Source organism: Periplaneta americana, chromosome 17, assembly GCF_040183065.1.
Source record: "Periplaneta americana isolate PAMFEO1 chromosome 17, P.americana_PAMFEO1_priV1, whole genome shotgun sequence".
Classification (NCBI taxonomy): domain Eukaryota; kingdom Metazoa; phylum Arthropoda; class Insecta; order Blattodea; family Blattidae; genus Periplaneta; species Periplaneta americana.
In genome coordinates, this window is record NC_091133.1 from 4,014,696 (window position 1) to 4,030,389 (window position 15,694).

The 15,694-nt window shown below is 33.8% G+C and overlaps 1 protein-coding gene across 3 annotated transcripts in view; it reads right to left on the bottom strand.

Moving 5' to 3' along the window:
• LOC138692568 (zinc finger protein 664-like) overlaps positions 1–15,694 on the bottom strand; it is a 37,352-nt gene continuing 21,658 nt past the window's right edge. For all 3 annotated transcript variants that reach the window (XM_069815547.1, XM_069815549.1, XM_069815548.1), the window contains exon 5: positions 1–5,062. In XM_069815547.1, coding sequence (XP_069671648.1) covers positions 4,255–5,062 — 808 coding nt within the window. In that variant the 3' untranslated portion in view covers positions 1–4,254. The remainder of the gene's footprint in view (positions 5,063–15,694) is intronic.

Here is a 15,694-nt window from a genome sequence, read left to right on the forward strand (position 1 = left end):
TTTTAACGCCCTTATCCTCATTTCTTTCAGGATATCGAATTATGAATGTTTCATAATATTCTAATGCGATATGTTGAGAACAGATACTGTTGTCCTGTGAAGGAACGAAATTTAAATGGCTATTTTTCTTATCCAATCACTGTTTCTCTGGTGATTTTTCGCGAAAACAACGGTCTTTTCTTTATATGAGGTGCCTAGAAGCAAAGTTAGCAATCTCCACTTTGGAAAATTTTACAGTAGAAGCAAAAAAATTTTGAGGTGTTCACTGAACGACAATTCTATTAAAAACTATTTTCATATGTAAATAGACATCGGAAAAGCAATTTTACATAGTATCTTTACTTCAAAGTAACTGTGGAACAATATATTACAGCTTTTAATATGGAGATTGCTGTTTTTGCTTCTCAGATGTGGATATTATAGTCTTTGCATGTAAGATGAGGAAGATTACCAGGTTTTATTGCAGATTCAGAAGTCATGTGTAATTATCAAATTTAATTCTGAATTATAAACATTATTTGAGGGTTAACAAACCATACAATTTTTGTCCACAATATTCAACATTTGAAAAGTATTATTGTTCATCTTGCTACACACACAATTCTGGAGATTCTTCCGTGAGTTCACACGCAGAGTCATTAGTGTCTACCTCATTAGATAAGTGCAATGCATCAACATTGTCAATTAGTGGCTTGTGAAAATCCAACTTTGCGTTCTGACGCCAGTTCTCACTGAAGTGGATTTGAAGCAGTCGTCTGACATCAGATGCACAAGATTTGGTTGTAGAGGTGGAATGCGTTTTGGAACATTTGAATGATATGAGTTTGTTTCTTTGTTATGTATTTACAGCAGCCTGTGTCATGCATGTAAAAGTTTTCACCTCTCACCATGATATTGCGATTATTGTTGGTTGGTCTCTTGAGAATGTTTCTCTATACTATTCATTTTACTGGAAATTTTATGACAGCTGTCTTCATTAAAACAAAGTAATTTAGCTTACTTTTACCTCAGAGATATAGAACTGACACTGTAATAACCATAATGACAATGAGAAAAAGGAAAGAAGACAGCTGACGGTCACGTGACCAAATGGGATTCTTTGATTGGCCAATGTGAATATTGCTGGCTTTGCTTCTCAGATTGTCAAATTTGAGCATTGTGCCGTTTATATTTCGGCACGTCAGTTTTTCCTTTCCATTTCTTTCCTTTTGTTCTATCCTTATGCTTTTCTCTGTTTGTTCTAGTTCTTCTCACTCTTCCGAGATGGCCTGTAGCTTGTTCCTCTCTGGTCTAAGTCTTATTTCTTTTATATAGATGGCTTACTTCCTCTCATCTTTCTGTTTTTCGGTATTCTCTGGTTTTGTTCCTATAACCTGTGATGAGTTGAAACTGGGGGAGCAGTTATTATTTTATAATAACGTTTGCTAATTGGTTAAGATCGAGGGAGCAGTTAATATTTTATAATAGCGCATGCTGATTGGTTAAGATGGTGCCGCCAGTTTATATATTGCCTGTGTGGCCAGTAGAGTAGCGTCTGTCTGGTGGTGGGCGGCGTGGAAGCTGGATGTGTACATGTTGTTGTGGGAACCTGCGATAGGATCGCGGAAGAGTAATTATTCTAGAGTAGCATCTGTCTGATGGTGGGCAGTGTACAGACTGGGAGTGTGTCGACAGTTTCAGTTACGTACACGTTGTTACGGGAACCTACGATTGGATCGTGGAAGAAAGACTGATAGAGGATGGTAACGTTTACTCCCGAGGTCGGGAAGTTATACTCAGTCATTTGATGTGCTACCTATATTGAACTGGATGCGATTTTCTGCTTAGTTATCAGGCAGTCAACTCTGTTTAAATACCGACCGGTATTTTATTTACTGTTCTGGTCTCTCAAGCTGTGATGTAACTAATAGTCAACCACGGGCTACTAGAAGTTTTATTGCCTTATTCTGGAACGTTTTACTTAGAGATTTCACCAATAAACTTTGTACGAGTATGGAATTCAAAATGGAGGTTTTCATTGTTGTGTGACGTGTGAGGGGTGTCTATTTTCAGTGTAACGATTATATGTGTGTTAAGTATTGGTTATGAGTGAGGTGAGTCGACAAGATGGATGCCAACAAAGAGGATTTACCATCCATGTAAGGTAACCAGTTGGGTTTAACATTACGCTGTGACATATATATAGTCTGTGTGACGCTATTATTTGGTTTATTTGAAATAAATGTCTGTCTTTAACGTAGGCAGTGTGTGTTGTCACTTAATTACCTCGGCGAACTGATTACCATCCTGATCATAACGTTTCATGGCAGGGTTATTTGGTATAATTATGATAGTAATCATTTATTCCACCGATCAAAAGTTCTACCAGACCCAGCGACGGTACAGCATGGACAGTGCTGCCTTTGCTTCTAAGCCCGGTTTTCAATATAAAAATTAAACCATTTACAGCTGCTTTTGCTTCACATAATCTCTGGAGATTGCTAGAAAACACCAAGGAGACTCCAATGCTGCTATTATATAAGTTTCTAAAAAAAAGTGGAGATTGCTGACTTTGCTTCTAGGCACCTCATATATTCTGGGATTTGTAGACTGGTTACAAGCGAACACAGTAGGGCATTGTAAAGAGATTGAATTTAAACTACTATGACATCGACACTCACTGGCATCAGCCACATCCGTGCGAAATCATTGTAAGCAGTCGGACAGAACATAGTAATGTCAATCCAACTGGCTCCAGTTACTAAAGTGTTACTGTGTACCTAATTGTCACTAGAAGAAATTGCTGAATTACCTTGAAAATATCCAGGATTTATAGTACGGAGTATCTAGCTGTATGCCACCCAGTCCCCCTCAAATACATATCTTACTTATATACTAAATTCGTTGTGCGAGAATGAAGAACATCGCCATAATTTCTGAATATCTCAACTAAACTAACCCCTCGCATACTACTACTCACCTAAGCAAACCTAATCTAACCTAACCTGTCACGTAATACTACACACCTGTAGTAACACTCCTCACGTTTAGTAGCATTTGGCTTGCAAATCTTGCCCTCCCTGCTTTACGTCTAGTGGAACGTGATGGCAGGTGACTCTGTCTCCATTCCTCATAATTACGTGCAATACCCAATGTGTTAACAGTAACAATTCCATATATGCACTAGAGTAAAAATTGAAATGTGTTGTGACTGTAATAAAAGTGTTTACAGGGCCACTCTGGCAGTGATAGAAGTGTGTAATATTCGTTTGTGCGAGATTGTACGCATTTGCTTGGTTTCCGCACAAAACCAATCCGCGGAAAGTCTAAAATTCCACATTCAGTATTCCCAACCTAACACACATAACAATTTCCCTCTTCTTACCGCTTAAGTGACATATTGATTTTACTGCTTTAAGCTTTTAACATATTATTTTTAGAGACGTTCAATATATTAATAATTATAAATTGGAAACTTACCACTGCAATTTCATCTAAATTGCACTGTTAATTATTGTTTTTAAATATTTGCAAAAATTAAGTAAACTCTACAACTCCATTAAAGTTACTGCATTCGTGATGCAAGTAACATTTAGGAAGCCGTGAAAAAATCAACAAGATTCTAGACTCATCATAGACTGGGGAGGGGGGAAAAGACACTTATATCACGGCCTACTGGAGTATAGTAAACACAGAAAACTTTTTAAAGCAACAATGTTGAAGATAGATATTTTTGTTTTGCAAATTTGCCGTCATTGAACAGAAACCAAGATGGAGATTTCATTACAACTAATTAGAAATTCCTCTTTCAGGTATGTAATAAACGATCTTCGCACAAAATAATGTTCGATACACGAGCGGTAAGTTTTCTTTCAATTCTCGGAAATTAAAAAAGCTCAACTACGTTTCGCTTTTTCAAACTTTTCCTCGAACATGAAAACTTCAACATACAACTCTTGTAACGCATATTACTATTACAATGGCGGGTGTATACTCTACATTGAATGCGATAAGCAACTTGGGTTTAGGCTGTTGCGCGCTTCAATTAATTTCCTAGAAAACTCTACCATACCCTACATTGCCACAGCGTTCAATTACGAAATATTTTCCACGGATATCGCATGTCAATGGTCTGTCGTTTGTCTGTACACATGGTTTTTTAATCTGAATTTGAGAAACACTTTCTACACACATCTGATTTGAGAGACATTCCACATGTCTAGAAATGCACGTTTGTTTAAGTGTCTAAAGATCAAGAAATACCTCGCACATACATTATCTGAATGGCTCGCCTGTATGTATGTATGCATGTTTGTTTAAATGTCTCGAAGCCGAGAAACACTTTCCACATACATCGCATTTGAACGACCTAGCGCCTGTGTGTATGCGCGCATGTACATTGTAATTCCATGATGTTCTAAAAGACTTACCACAGACATCGCAATTAAATGGCATCTCGCCTGTGTGGACGAGTGCGTGCCTCTTTAAATCACTCGACTGCAAAAAACATTTGCCACACGCCTCGCATTTGAATGGCCTTTCGACTGTGTGCATGCCTGCATGTATCTTCAGATTCCCCGATGTTCTGAAAGACTTTCCGCAGACATCGCATTTAAAAGGCCTTTCGTCTGTGTGGATGCGTGCATGTTTGATCAACACTCCAGATTCATTAAAACACCTTCCGCAATCATCGCATTTGTAAGGCCTCTCGCCAGTGTGTATGCGTGCATGTACATTATAATTCCACGAAGTTGTGAAACACTTTCCACAGACATCGCAATTAAATGGCGTCTGACCTGTGTGCAACAGAGCATGCCTCTTCAAAACACTCCATCTCGTGAAGCACTTCCCGCAGATGTCGCATTTGAAAGACTTTCTCAATGTATGAGTCCGCAAATTATGTTTCTGTGATTGCGACGTTACAAAACCCTCAGTAGAAAGATCGCCCTTGATAGAACTGTGGCTGACGTCACTACCAATTAAGCTGTCAAGCTTGTAGCTGCCACACTGTGTCAATGTGTCTTCCTCACGAGTCATGCCGTCATATTCTGATGACACAGTCTTCTCAACATTATCCACAAAGCTGAAATTAAAATTTATCACTCTGAACGACAGTCAATGTGCTGAGATGAAATGTAAGCATATATACAGTAGGTATGTATGCAAATCTATATATATATAATTTGAACTGGTAATGGAAATTACGGGAAAGCGGCTGAAGGGATTTTTATAAATGACCCTCATTTTCAAGCTTGGACCTAAAAGTTTTTCAGAAAAATAGTAGTTTACAGTGAAATGTAAATTTTCCTACATAATTTTCCTATTTTCCAAAATCCATCTTTCCTGATTTTCAGAACTATTGCATTTCAGAAAAGAAAAAAACAAAACACACACTACAATAAACAATAGGCTATTAGACGAAGGCCATGACCTGCAGGATTGCCGACATATTTAGAGCTCAAATTCAATTGGTTATTAAAAACTTTAAGACTTACTAAAAATAATTCACAGGTCTAATTCTGCGATTTGTAATTTTCTGAGTACAGCTGTGTATTACATATTAAAATCTACAAAACTTGAGGTGGTTTGATGACATTATTACCATTAGAAATTAAATATTACTATAGTTAATGCCATGATGTGACTATTTTTAATTAATAATTATACATATTAATGCTATATTGATGATATGAAAGTTAAACGTTTTGGGGTTATATATGTAGATGTAGAGAATATCTTAAATTAGATCTTCATTTCTATAATTTACTGAGTGGCGGCTATACAGTATATATAACAACGAAACTTTCGTAAGATAATAATATTGCTATTAAAATTCAAATATTTTTATAGTTTTTAATCAAGTGGGGTTGGGTCTTTTTCATATAGGTCTACTTAATGACGGTGTGGTGTAGATATTTATATGCGTCATTATCTTCAGTATTGGCTCGAGAGAGCAAAAGGTATTACTTACTTATAAAATAAGAGGCCTACAAAATTTTGTAGTCTTCCGATCATTTGAGCAAGATCTCTTAGCAAGATAAAATGATTTTACCCCCTACATTTAAAGCTCTACATTCACCAGCTATACCAAGATGCTATGTCTATTGTTCGAAAGCATAGCAAACTTGACTTCTACAATCCACAATGACCTGAAATAGCTATTGCTTTACTCCCACATGAAAAACCCACTGATCGTCCTGACATTGTTACTTGCGTTTTCGCGTTAAATCTCAAGATACATAGGATACATAGGTTCAGGAAAAAGTATTTGGCATAAAAACCATCCAGAGGGAGTATGTTTCATTATTATGGAAGCAAATAACTTTCAAAATGTCTGGTATTTTCCATTGAAAATAAATCTCAAAAGTTTTTATTTGAACGTCTAATGAACTTAGTTTGCAGCATTGGCTGCACAAGCCCCTAGTTAATATAGAAATATAGAAGGAATCACATTCCAAACAATAATAATAATAATAATAATAATAATAATAATAATAATAATAATAATAATAATAATGATGATAATAATAATGATAATAATGATAATAATAATAAAGCTAATAATAATAATGATGATAATCATAATAATGATAATAATAATAATGATAATAATAATAAAGATAATAATAATAATGATAATAATAATAATAATAATGATAATAATAATAATGATAATAATAATGATAATAATGGTAATAATAATAATGGTAATAATAATAAAGATAATAATATTAATAATAATAATAATAATAATAATGATGATAATAATAATAATGATGATAATAATGGTAATAATAATAATAATGATAATAATAATGATAATAATAATAAAGATAATAATAATAATAAGAATAATAATGATAATAATAATGATAATGATAATAATAATGATAATGATAATAATGGTAATAATAATAATGGTAATAATTATAATAATAATAATAATGATAATAATAATAATGATAATAATAATAATGATAATGATAATAATAATAATGATAATAATAATAATAATAATAATCATAATAATAATAATAATAATACATTGTTATGTTACGCTCTGCAATGTGCAAAGGGATTTTTATTCGTGATATGTTATTTCCTACCTGCAGTAAGTCGGACATTATTTAATGTTAGGGTATTCATCATTAGTGGTCAGCTGCATTCCAGACAATGCCAGCTGTATTAATCTTAACTGATACCCTATTATTACAGGGTGACTAGATTACGTGTGAGAAAACCAGAAGACAGCAGGAACTAAATGGACGGCAAAGCCAATCATCATACCCGGCCTGAATTTTGCTATTCGCAGTTCAATATAACTTGCAACACTAAAGTGATTTTCCAATACAATATGGTCCACTTTGACTGCAGCATGAACAACGGCATTAAATTAATGTGCAAATAAGCGAGTGTAACTAAAATAAATATAATAAAATATTGAATAACAAATACTTTGACATTATTACGTACTTCATACGCTATAATAGTTGAACTTGTAATGCGTGAAGTACTATAATCACTGTAAATATCCAAACTATATTGATGCTTTTTATTATTTTACAACTAGAAAAAACTGTTCCGGATTGTAGAAAATAGTAAATCTCCGGGTAATATATTATAATGTAGAACAATTAAAATACACAAATAAGAACGCGTGTTGAAGAAAACTGAATTCTTCTCTTGGTCTGTTTTGTAAAATACCTTATTAGTAAAGCATTCTTGTTTCTTTATGCTCGACCATGCCGAAATGTAGTAATTATACACCTGGTAGCAGACCTTTAATGCATGTCATTAAAGTACACCTACTCATTAAAGGTCAGGTCTTTCAGTCAATGACGACTCAGGTTACAACTGTTCAGCCAATGACAGGTCAGCTTTCTACCGTTATAAAACCGCAAGTATCGATTATTCTCGGATATGCAATAGAAAGAGAATTAGCGAAAAGTCACGGAGGCTGGAAATCCAATACTGTCGCAGAAGGTTATGTTCTGTTACTATAATAATTAGCGTTAAGGGGAATTGGACGTTATTGCATGCAAAGTAATGGTAAAAATAGCCTATCTTCAAGCAGTCAGAATTGTAATACTATTTATCACAGTTCTTTCATTTTTTTAGTGATATATGTATACACATTAAGCTTTAAAATGAAAGAAGACTGGTTAATCTAGTGTAAATCTTACCCTTAAATTAATTTTTGAATTTAATCATATTTTTTATATAAATTCACTACATACCTGTGATTAGGTACATTCTATTCACTTATCATAGCACACATTGAATTAAAATTTTGGCCACTTACTGCTAATAGATACTAAAACATACCCTACTAAAATTATTAAAATATCTGTAATATTATGGGCATACGGCTTATACTAATCTTCAATTCCTTTTTAATTTATTGACGGTGATGATTGCTATAAGCCCTAGGCCCATAATATTATAGATACATGAATAATTTTAGTAGGGTATGTTTTAGTATCCATTAGCAGTAAGTGGTCAAATTTTCAATTCAATATGTGCTATAATAAGTGAATAGAATGTACCTAATCACAGACATGTAGTGGATTTATAAAAAAAATTGTGCTTAATTAAAAAAAATAATTTAAGGATAAAGATTTACTCTAGAGTAACCATTCTTTTTCATTTCAAAGCTTAATGTGTATACATATATCATTAAAAAATGAAAGAGCTGTGATAAATAGTATTATATTTATGACTGCTTGAAGAGAGGCAATTTTTACCATTATTTTGCATGCGATAATGACCAACTCCCCTTAATTGTAAATAATATTCAAATAAATTCAATTTGCCATCTCGTTTTTCAATGTCGAATTCAATAATCAAGGTTATAATATTATAATATTATCAAGTTTAACGGGACTACGTCAAGGTCAATGACATTATTGTTCCTCGGAAAAAATCAATACTTTCGCGTCTGCGCACATCTCACAATTCACGACCTAGAACAAGGTCACTTCCGATCTTGTCAGTTACAAATAAAATGTATACATCTGAATACCGGTAATTTCAAGTTAGAAATATGGTCGAGCATAAAAAGTCGTATGAAACTCGCCTATAATGGTAATTAAGAAGCTCGTATGAAAATTATGAAACTCGCTTGCGCTCGTTTCATAAATATCCATACTCGATTCTTAATTACTATCATTATAGGCTCGTTGCATAATGTACTATTATTAAACAAAGTGAGATGACGGGACACACTTCCTTTGTTTTTTTACACTCTCGATTTGTTTCATAACATTGACGTCGTTATGTTCCACAAATTAAAATTGCAATTCTTTCCCTCTTCTTGCACTCTACTGTATATAACATCCTTTTGCAAACTCAATGTTTTAAGTTACAGACTGAAATGAATGACTGACTTACAGTAAGCTACATACTCTAGCGTTCTATTATTGTAAAGTGTTGTTAGTATGATAGTAGTAACAGTTTGGCTACCCACATTGCACCCTCGTTTGTTAGCACGTCAATTTCAATATAGAATAAGAAATTCAAAAGCAGAGGTAATTGCATTTTAGGTTTAACTCCTTCGCCAGAACTTAACACCCCTTTGAAATTTAACATGGCACCCCTTTCGATATTTAAATTTGAAAGAGTATTCTAAAATTGGTTCTATTTAGGTTATATATATATATATATTTTTTTTTTCAAAATCTGCGAAATATTTCAATCTCTAAATATAGTTCTCCATGATAGCAATTTCTCTTTAAATACCAGTAATAAAACAATAGTTAGACCGTTCTGTGCGCTATGTAAAATTTCCGTGAGTTCTAAGAACTTTATGGATTACAAAATGTTATGAATGTCTTTGGAAATACTTTGATGTAAACGCATAAAGTCCTTCTCTGAGAAAAACTTAAACTCGTTGTAATTTTACGAAAAGGAGTTGTAACACTTATTGTGTGAATAAGGAGTATGCAATTAAGATGCATTGTGCACTTAGGATTAACAGCCCTCTGCAGACAAAAGGGCACCATCGCAAGGAAGTGCTTTTCTATCAGCTAACAGACGAGATCTATTTATTGGAGGTATTGCAGAATGACTTAAACCTAATTTTAAAGTGTGATCCCAAAACGCGTTAAGTCCATTTTTATGAAAGGATTGGGCTATTTGTTTTATCCACTGGTCTACAGACTGAACGAGTTTTCAAGTGTCATGCATAAGACTGGCATTGTTATGGAAGAAAACACGCTTAAAATATGTCACATATATGTATAAGTCATTAAAATGGCCAAATAAACTCAAAGAGTTTTGGAATCACACTCTTGAATATTGGGTCAGATTATTCCCAGAACATTACATTGTTTCCAATCAAGTTCAGAAAAGTCTTCTTATAGAAGACTTTTATGAGTGACTCAGAAATAACCTTTATCACTGAACGTGTAGATATTGGCAATTTTGTAGTGTGAAGCACATGATCAGCAATAGTTTTGGAAGAACGGAAGTCACCTCCGTTCATGGGAATCACATGGAAGCTGTTACTGAGCTTTGTCTCCTGTATCATTTGTTGAGGATATGAGCACAGTCTACTATATACAGTCGCGAAGCTCAATATGTAGTAAAAATGCAAACATGGGTAGTTGCCCACCACTAGGTTCGCTACTGTCGCCTCATCATCACAGATCTCTCCTAGCAGATGACAAAATATGTTACACTTTCGTTGTCGTGTTCTTTTGGAAAAATTAACACCTTCCTTCCATTATTGAAATATTAAATGCATAAAGTTCATTTATTATTTTAATGAAGTATATTAAATTCCACCATAAACTCGAAGATACCTGCAAGAAATAGGTTAATATTATTTTTGTTTGTGCAAAACGAACTGAAATTTAGTATAATCGCTTCACTCATTCAAGATTATAGCGATAATGAACTATGAAACCAATAAATATTAATTTGCATTTCTCTTTACAACAATAATATAATAACAATAATAATGGAAATATGAATTAATGGAGTAACTTACGTGTACCGGTACGTGTAGTGAAGGCTAACGTAGTTAACAAAGTGGGATGACGTTAAGCAATAATAATCACACCAGAATTGGAAATAAAACGCGACCAATAAATTTTATTGTAACAGACTTACTTTTTCTACGTCTCTAGTAAAGTAACAAATAAAAATAACAACAAAATTAACAGCTATAATTAAAAACATATCCTTTGAAAAAAAAAAAGTAGGCCTAAGTTGTCTGAAAATGTACAATTATTCAAGGAATCAGCTGATTCAGACGTAGAATTAGTGCAAAGGTTTTGTTTCTCAGGTGTAGGTAATAACAGAACAGGTTTATTTGAAACATCAAATAAAGTTGGAACTGCATTCCAGATTAATTTATTTTTGTTTTCATTCATAAATTGTGTGTTTTCGAAATGAAGAGAGTAAAACTTTATATTATTATAAAGATATGCTTCATTCTTTGTCATTAGATCTTCCCTCCTGCTGTTTATTAACCACTTCTTGCATCTATAAGTAAAATAAGAAATAGATGTTAGGATTTTTCTTCACGAGCATCAATGCGAAATACGCAATGACCTAGCATTCGATGGAAACACGACTCAGTCCACTCTAAATCCAAAGTCGACCGTGGACAGTCTATTGTTTCTAGTTGCTAACCGCTTGCAGCGCTTTATCGCGAGATTTGCAAAAAATCACCTCAAGCTTCGCGACTGTATATAGTAGACTGTGATATGAGAGAACATTTTTTCTTATACCTTTCGCCTCTTTTCTATTATCGCAAGATTCCTATGGTCACTCACTAAGAATTTTTGTGTGACTTCTTTAAAACTCGCTATATTGACGAGAAACAACACAAAAACATGTTTTGTTTCAATTCTGGCCAGCAGAGTTGTTCGAACAATTAATAATTATTTTTTGCGGTTTATAAAACCTTGATTGACGAGACATTAGGCATGAAGTCATTTCAGATATTCCCCACATATGTCTCGTCCCACATACAGATGTAGGCAGTATTACTGTTACTGCGATGCACCCCGAAGTTGTCTACTACAGAATAGGCAGCACTTGTAGTAAGTGAACTGATATCACAAGTCAGTAGTTCAGAATCTGTCATATGTGTAGCCATTATATTCATTGCACATTTGTGATGAAGGACTAGGTCCACTACTCATCTTTTGCTGCTATATTTAGAATGAATTCATCACACTTGCGGCAAGTGTCCACTTTAGGCCAATGAAAAGATTAATGAGAGAAATTCTTTAGGAAACAGACTTATAGGCCTAACACTTCAGCTCAAGGATGCAACTGTTTGAATATACTGAATAACCTTGTATAATTCGGATCAGGACTGCGGTACTGTTTACATGAACATCCATGGTCAAGATGGCTTGCATCTCTGCGAATGCTGTAATATGGTCTATCACTAGTTGAAGTTCAGTAACAGAAATTTCCCTACAGCGGACATTTCTGTGTCTATGATCCTTGTACACCGACGCTCCTTCCCTTTTGTAATGTTATAGAAATTACAAAAATCTATGTTGAAGGCCAAAAATGTCTTGGAGAGTTTCTTTAAATACTTGTTTTACTCGGCCTAAATTATGCGAAATAGTGCAGCCTGTAGTGCATTCTTTAATAATTTATTTAATTAATAATTTATTTATTTAATCTGACAGGATTAAGACCATAAGGCCTTCTCTTCCATCCTGCCAGATAGCACATATAAATACAAAAAAAGAAATAGAAACACTGATGAAAATAATACAAATTAAGTTAAAGCGCTATAGAGGGTCAACAGAGTCAAAAGAACACTATAGAGCTCTCATCGATCTAATACAAGAAAAAAGAAAGAAAACAGAGATAGCAATGATGATAGTGATAACTGATAACTGATAATAATAATAATAATAGTAATAATAATCAATACATTACATATTAATTGTCAATTTTACAACAGCATAGTTACAATATTTACTATATGTCACGGGTTAAGGCGAAGTTGCGCAACCTGACAGATGTTCAACAAGCAATTCCATGAACTAGAATGTGATTTTTTAATTTAAATTTGAATTCTGATATTGTCCGACAGTCTCTGTCATGGTCAGGGAGAGAATTCCAGAGGCGTGGAATAAATATCCTGAAAGATGATGGTTAGAAGGATGTTCTGTGCAGAGGAATAGAGAGAAGGTACATGTTCCGGGTTCGAGGTAGTGAAAGGTAAACGAGACGAGATGCTAGGTAAGAGGGTGTGGAGGTGTGGATGATTTTAAATAGTAATAAGAGAGAGTTGAAGAATCTTCTTTCTTTAAGTGGACTCCAAGACAACAATTCTAGTGACGGTGTTACATGATCGAATTTTCTAATGTTACAAACGAAACGAACGCAGATATTGTGAACACGCTGTAGTCTATGGGCAAGATCAGTATTTAGATTCGTGAACAGAGAATCGCAATAATCGAAGTGGGGCATCACTAAAGTTTGGATCAGGTTCTTTTTAAGGTTGATAGGTAAAACTTTGGTTAAGTGTCTGAGGGAATGAATTATGGAAAAAGTTTTCTTACATATGTAGGTCACTTGACTTTGAACATTTAAATTTAAATCTAAATATACTCCTAAATTTTCTACTGTCTTACTATATGTTAATGTAATATTACAGATGGCTCTGGACGGGATTGTCATATTATGTGCCATGATGCCGGCAATTTACTTCTGTAATCTGAAGTATTCCCAAAATGTATGTTTCTTGCTCACTGCCGATCGGTAGTTCATGATAATAGTTGAAAAGCTTCAATTTCCATTCTAGTGTTACAGTTCGGCACACAAACGTACATTTGCAAGTAGCCCAACCAACAACAAATATACTCTTGCTAAGCTTGATGTTGGTTTATGCATAGGAATGTTTTGCGTCATACCATAAAAAATGAAAGTGGACAGAGCTGACTAATCACAAATAATGCACGTTTCATTCCATTCTCTGGTTCTATCTTATACAGAGTTAGTTAAAAGTCCCGCACCACCTAAATAACTTTTGAAGCATGTGGTTCAGTGACATGAAACTTGGTATGTGGGGATAACCATATACTAAGAACTCAATAATGGTATTACCGAGTTTTTTCTACTTCCGGTTAAACCGGAAGTAACTCCAACTCTCTTATTTTAAATGGAACACCCAATATATATACATATATATATATATATATATATATATATTATTTTTGAATAAAGCTCATTAAGAGCTTTTCAAAAAGTATCCACACTTGATACTTATGTACAAATTCAGTGTTGCTAAATAAAAATGGAAGTGGTGCAAGATATTCCTAAAGCCTGGTTAAATCATTCCTTAAATGGTTTCTATGATCGAGTGACAAATTGTAAAGCCTCTGAGGGCCACCAATTTGAACACATAATTCAGAAGGTGAGCTAGCTTTGTTTTGTTTTTGTTAAGGAAGGAGTATTTTATTATTTTAATATTCGATACACTTTTCTGTTTTCTTGACTTAGCAACACTGAATTTGTACAGAAGTATCGAGTGTGGGTAATTTTGGAAAAGCTCTTAATGAGTACTATTCAAAAATAAAATAATATATTGGGTGTTCTATTTAAAATGAGTTGGAGTTACTTCCGGTTAAACCGGAAGTAGAAAAAACTCGGTAATACCATTATTGAGTTCTTAGTATATGGTTATCCTTACATACCAAGTTTCATATCACTGAACTGTATGCTTCAAAAGTTATTTAGGTGGTGCAGGACTTTTAACTAACCCTGTATATGCCTACTATATTCCAAATCCATGTTCTGCCTAGCGTGACATATTTGTCTCACCCTCTATTGTTAACACTAAGCATTGTTATAAATTTTACATTAATCTTAATATTCTTCTGAGATAGAAATAAACAGATGAACACATAATTTATAAAATTTATAAATGAAAAATAAATCATGCAAAAATATGTTAATAAATTAATCATCCACTTAATAAAATTTTGAACTCTTTGAAATAGGTTTAACCGAATAATATGTAACATCATTCCTCATGCTATAATGAACACAAATATTTTTAATTGGATTGACACATATTATTAATTATTAAGAATCAACTGACACTGATGATGACTTATACAAAAAGTTTGAAGGAATAAATGCCAACATTCCCTGCTCACAGTTCATTAGAGTCGCAGCTCTCTGCTCCAGCCAACACATCACTGCATTAACAATACTTCACAAATTTATTCGTTATTTCTCTTTCCTGAACAGAGGATACAGGCATCACCATTAGGTGCTCTAGAAAAGATGAAATAGCAACGTTTGTATACGCAGATCCACCTTGGAAAAGATGAAAATGTTTAAGGGTTCCACTACATCAGAACAATTTTCCACATTCCTTACAACACATGTTTTCCTGTCAGTCACCTTTACACAATCGTTTAATTTGAATCCCAAACTTTAACCAAGTTTTCCACACAATGGTTTGTAAGCCATATTTCTAACTAAAGATGAAAGTATATAAAACTAACAACACTGATCTCTGAATAACCAGCAATCAGGCACAATCTTTGAAAGTGAACTGATCATCTAGAACCTCCGAAAGCTGGGCTCTCACAGTTTCATTAACAACTAATGGGCAAACTCATTTCCATGTGACGAAACGGACGTATTCAAATAACATTACCAAAATCATTAACCCTCTTTTACTATCGCCAAAATATAGGTACAGGGGTGGTTATTTTGACAAATAAAA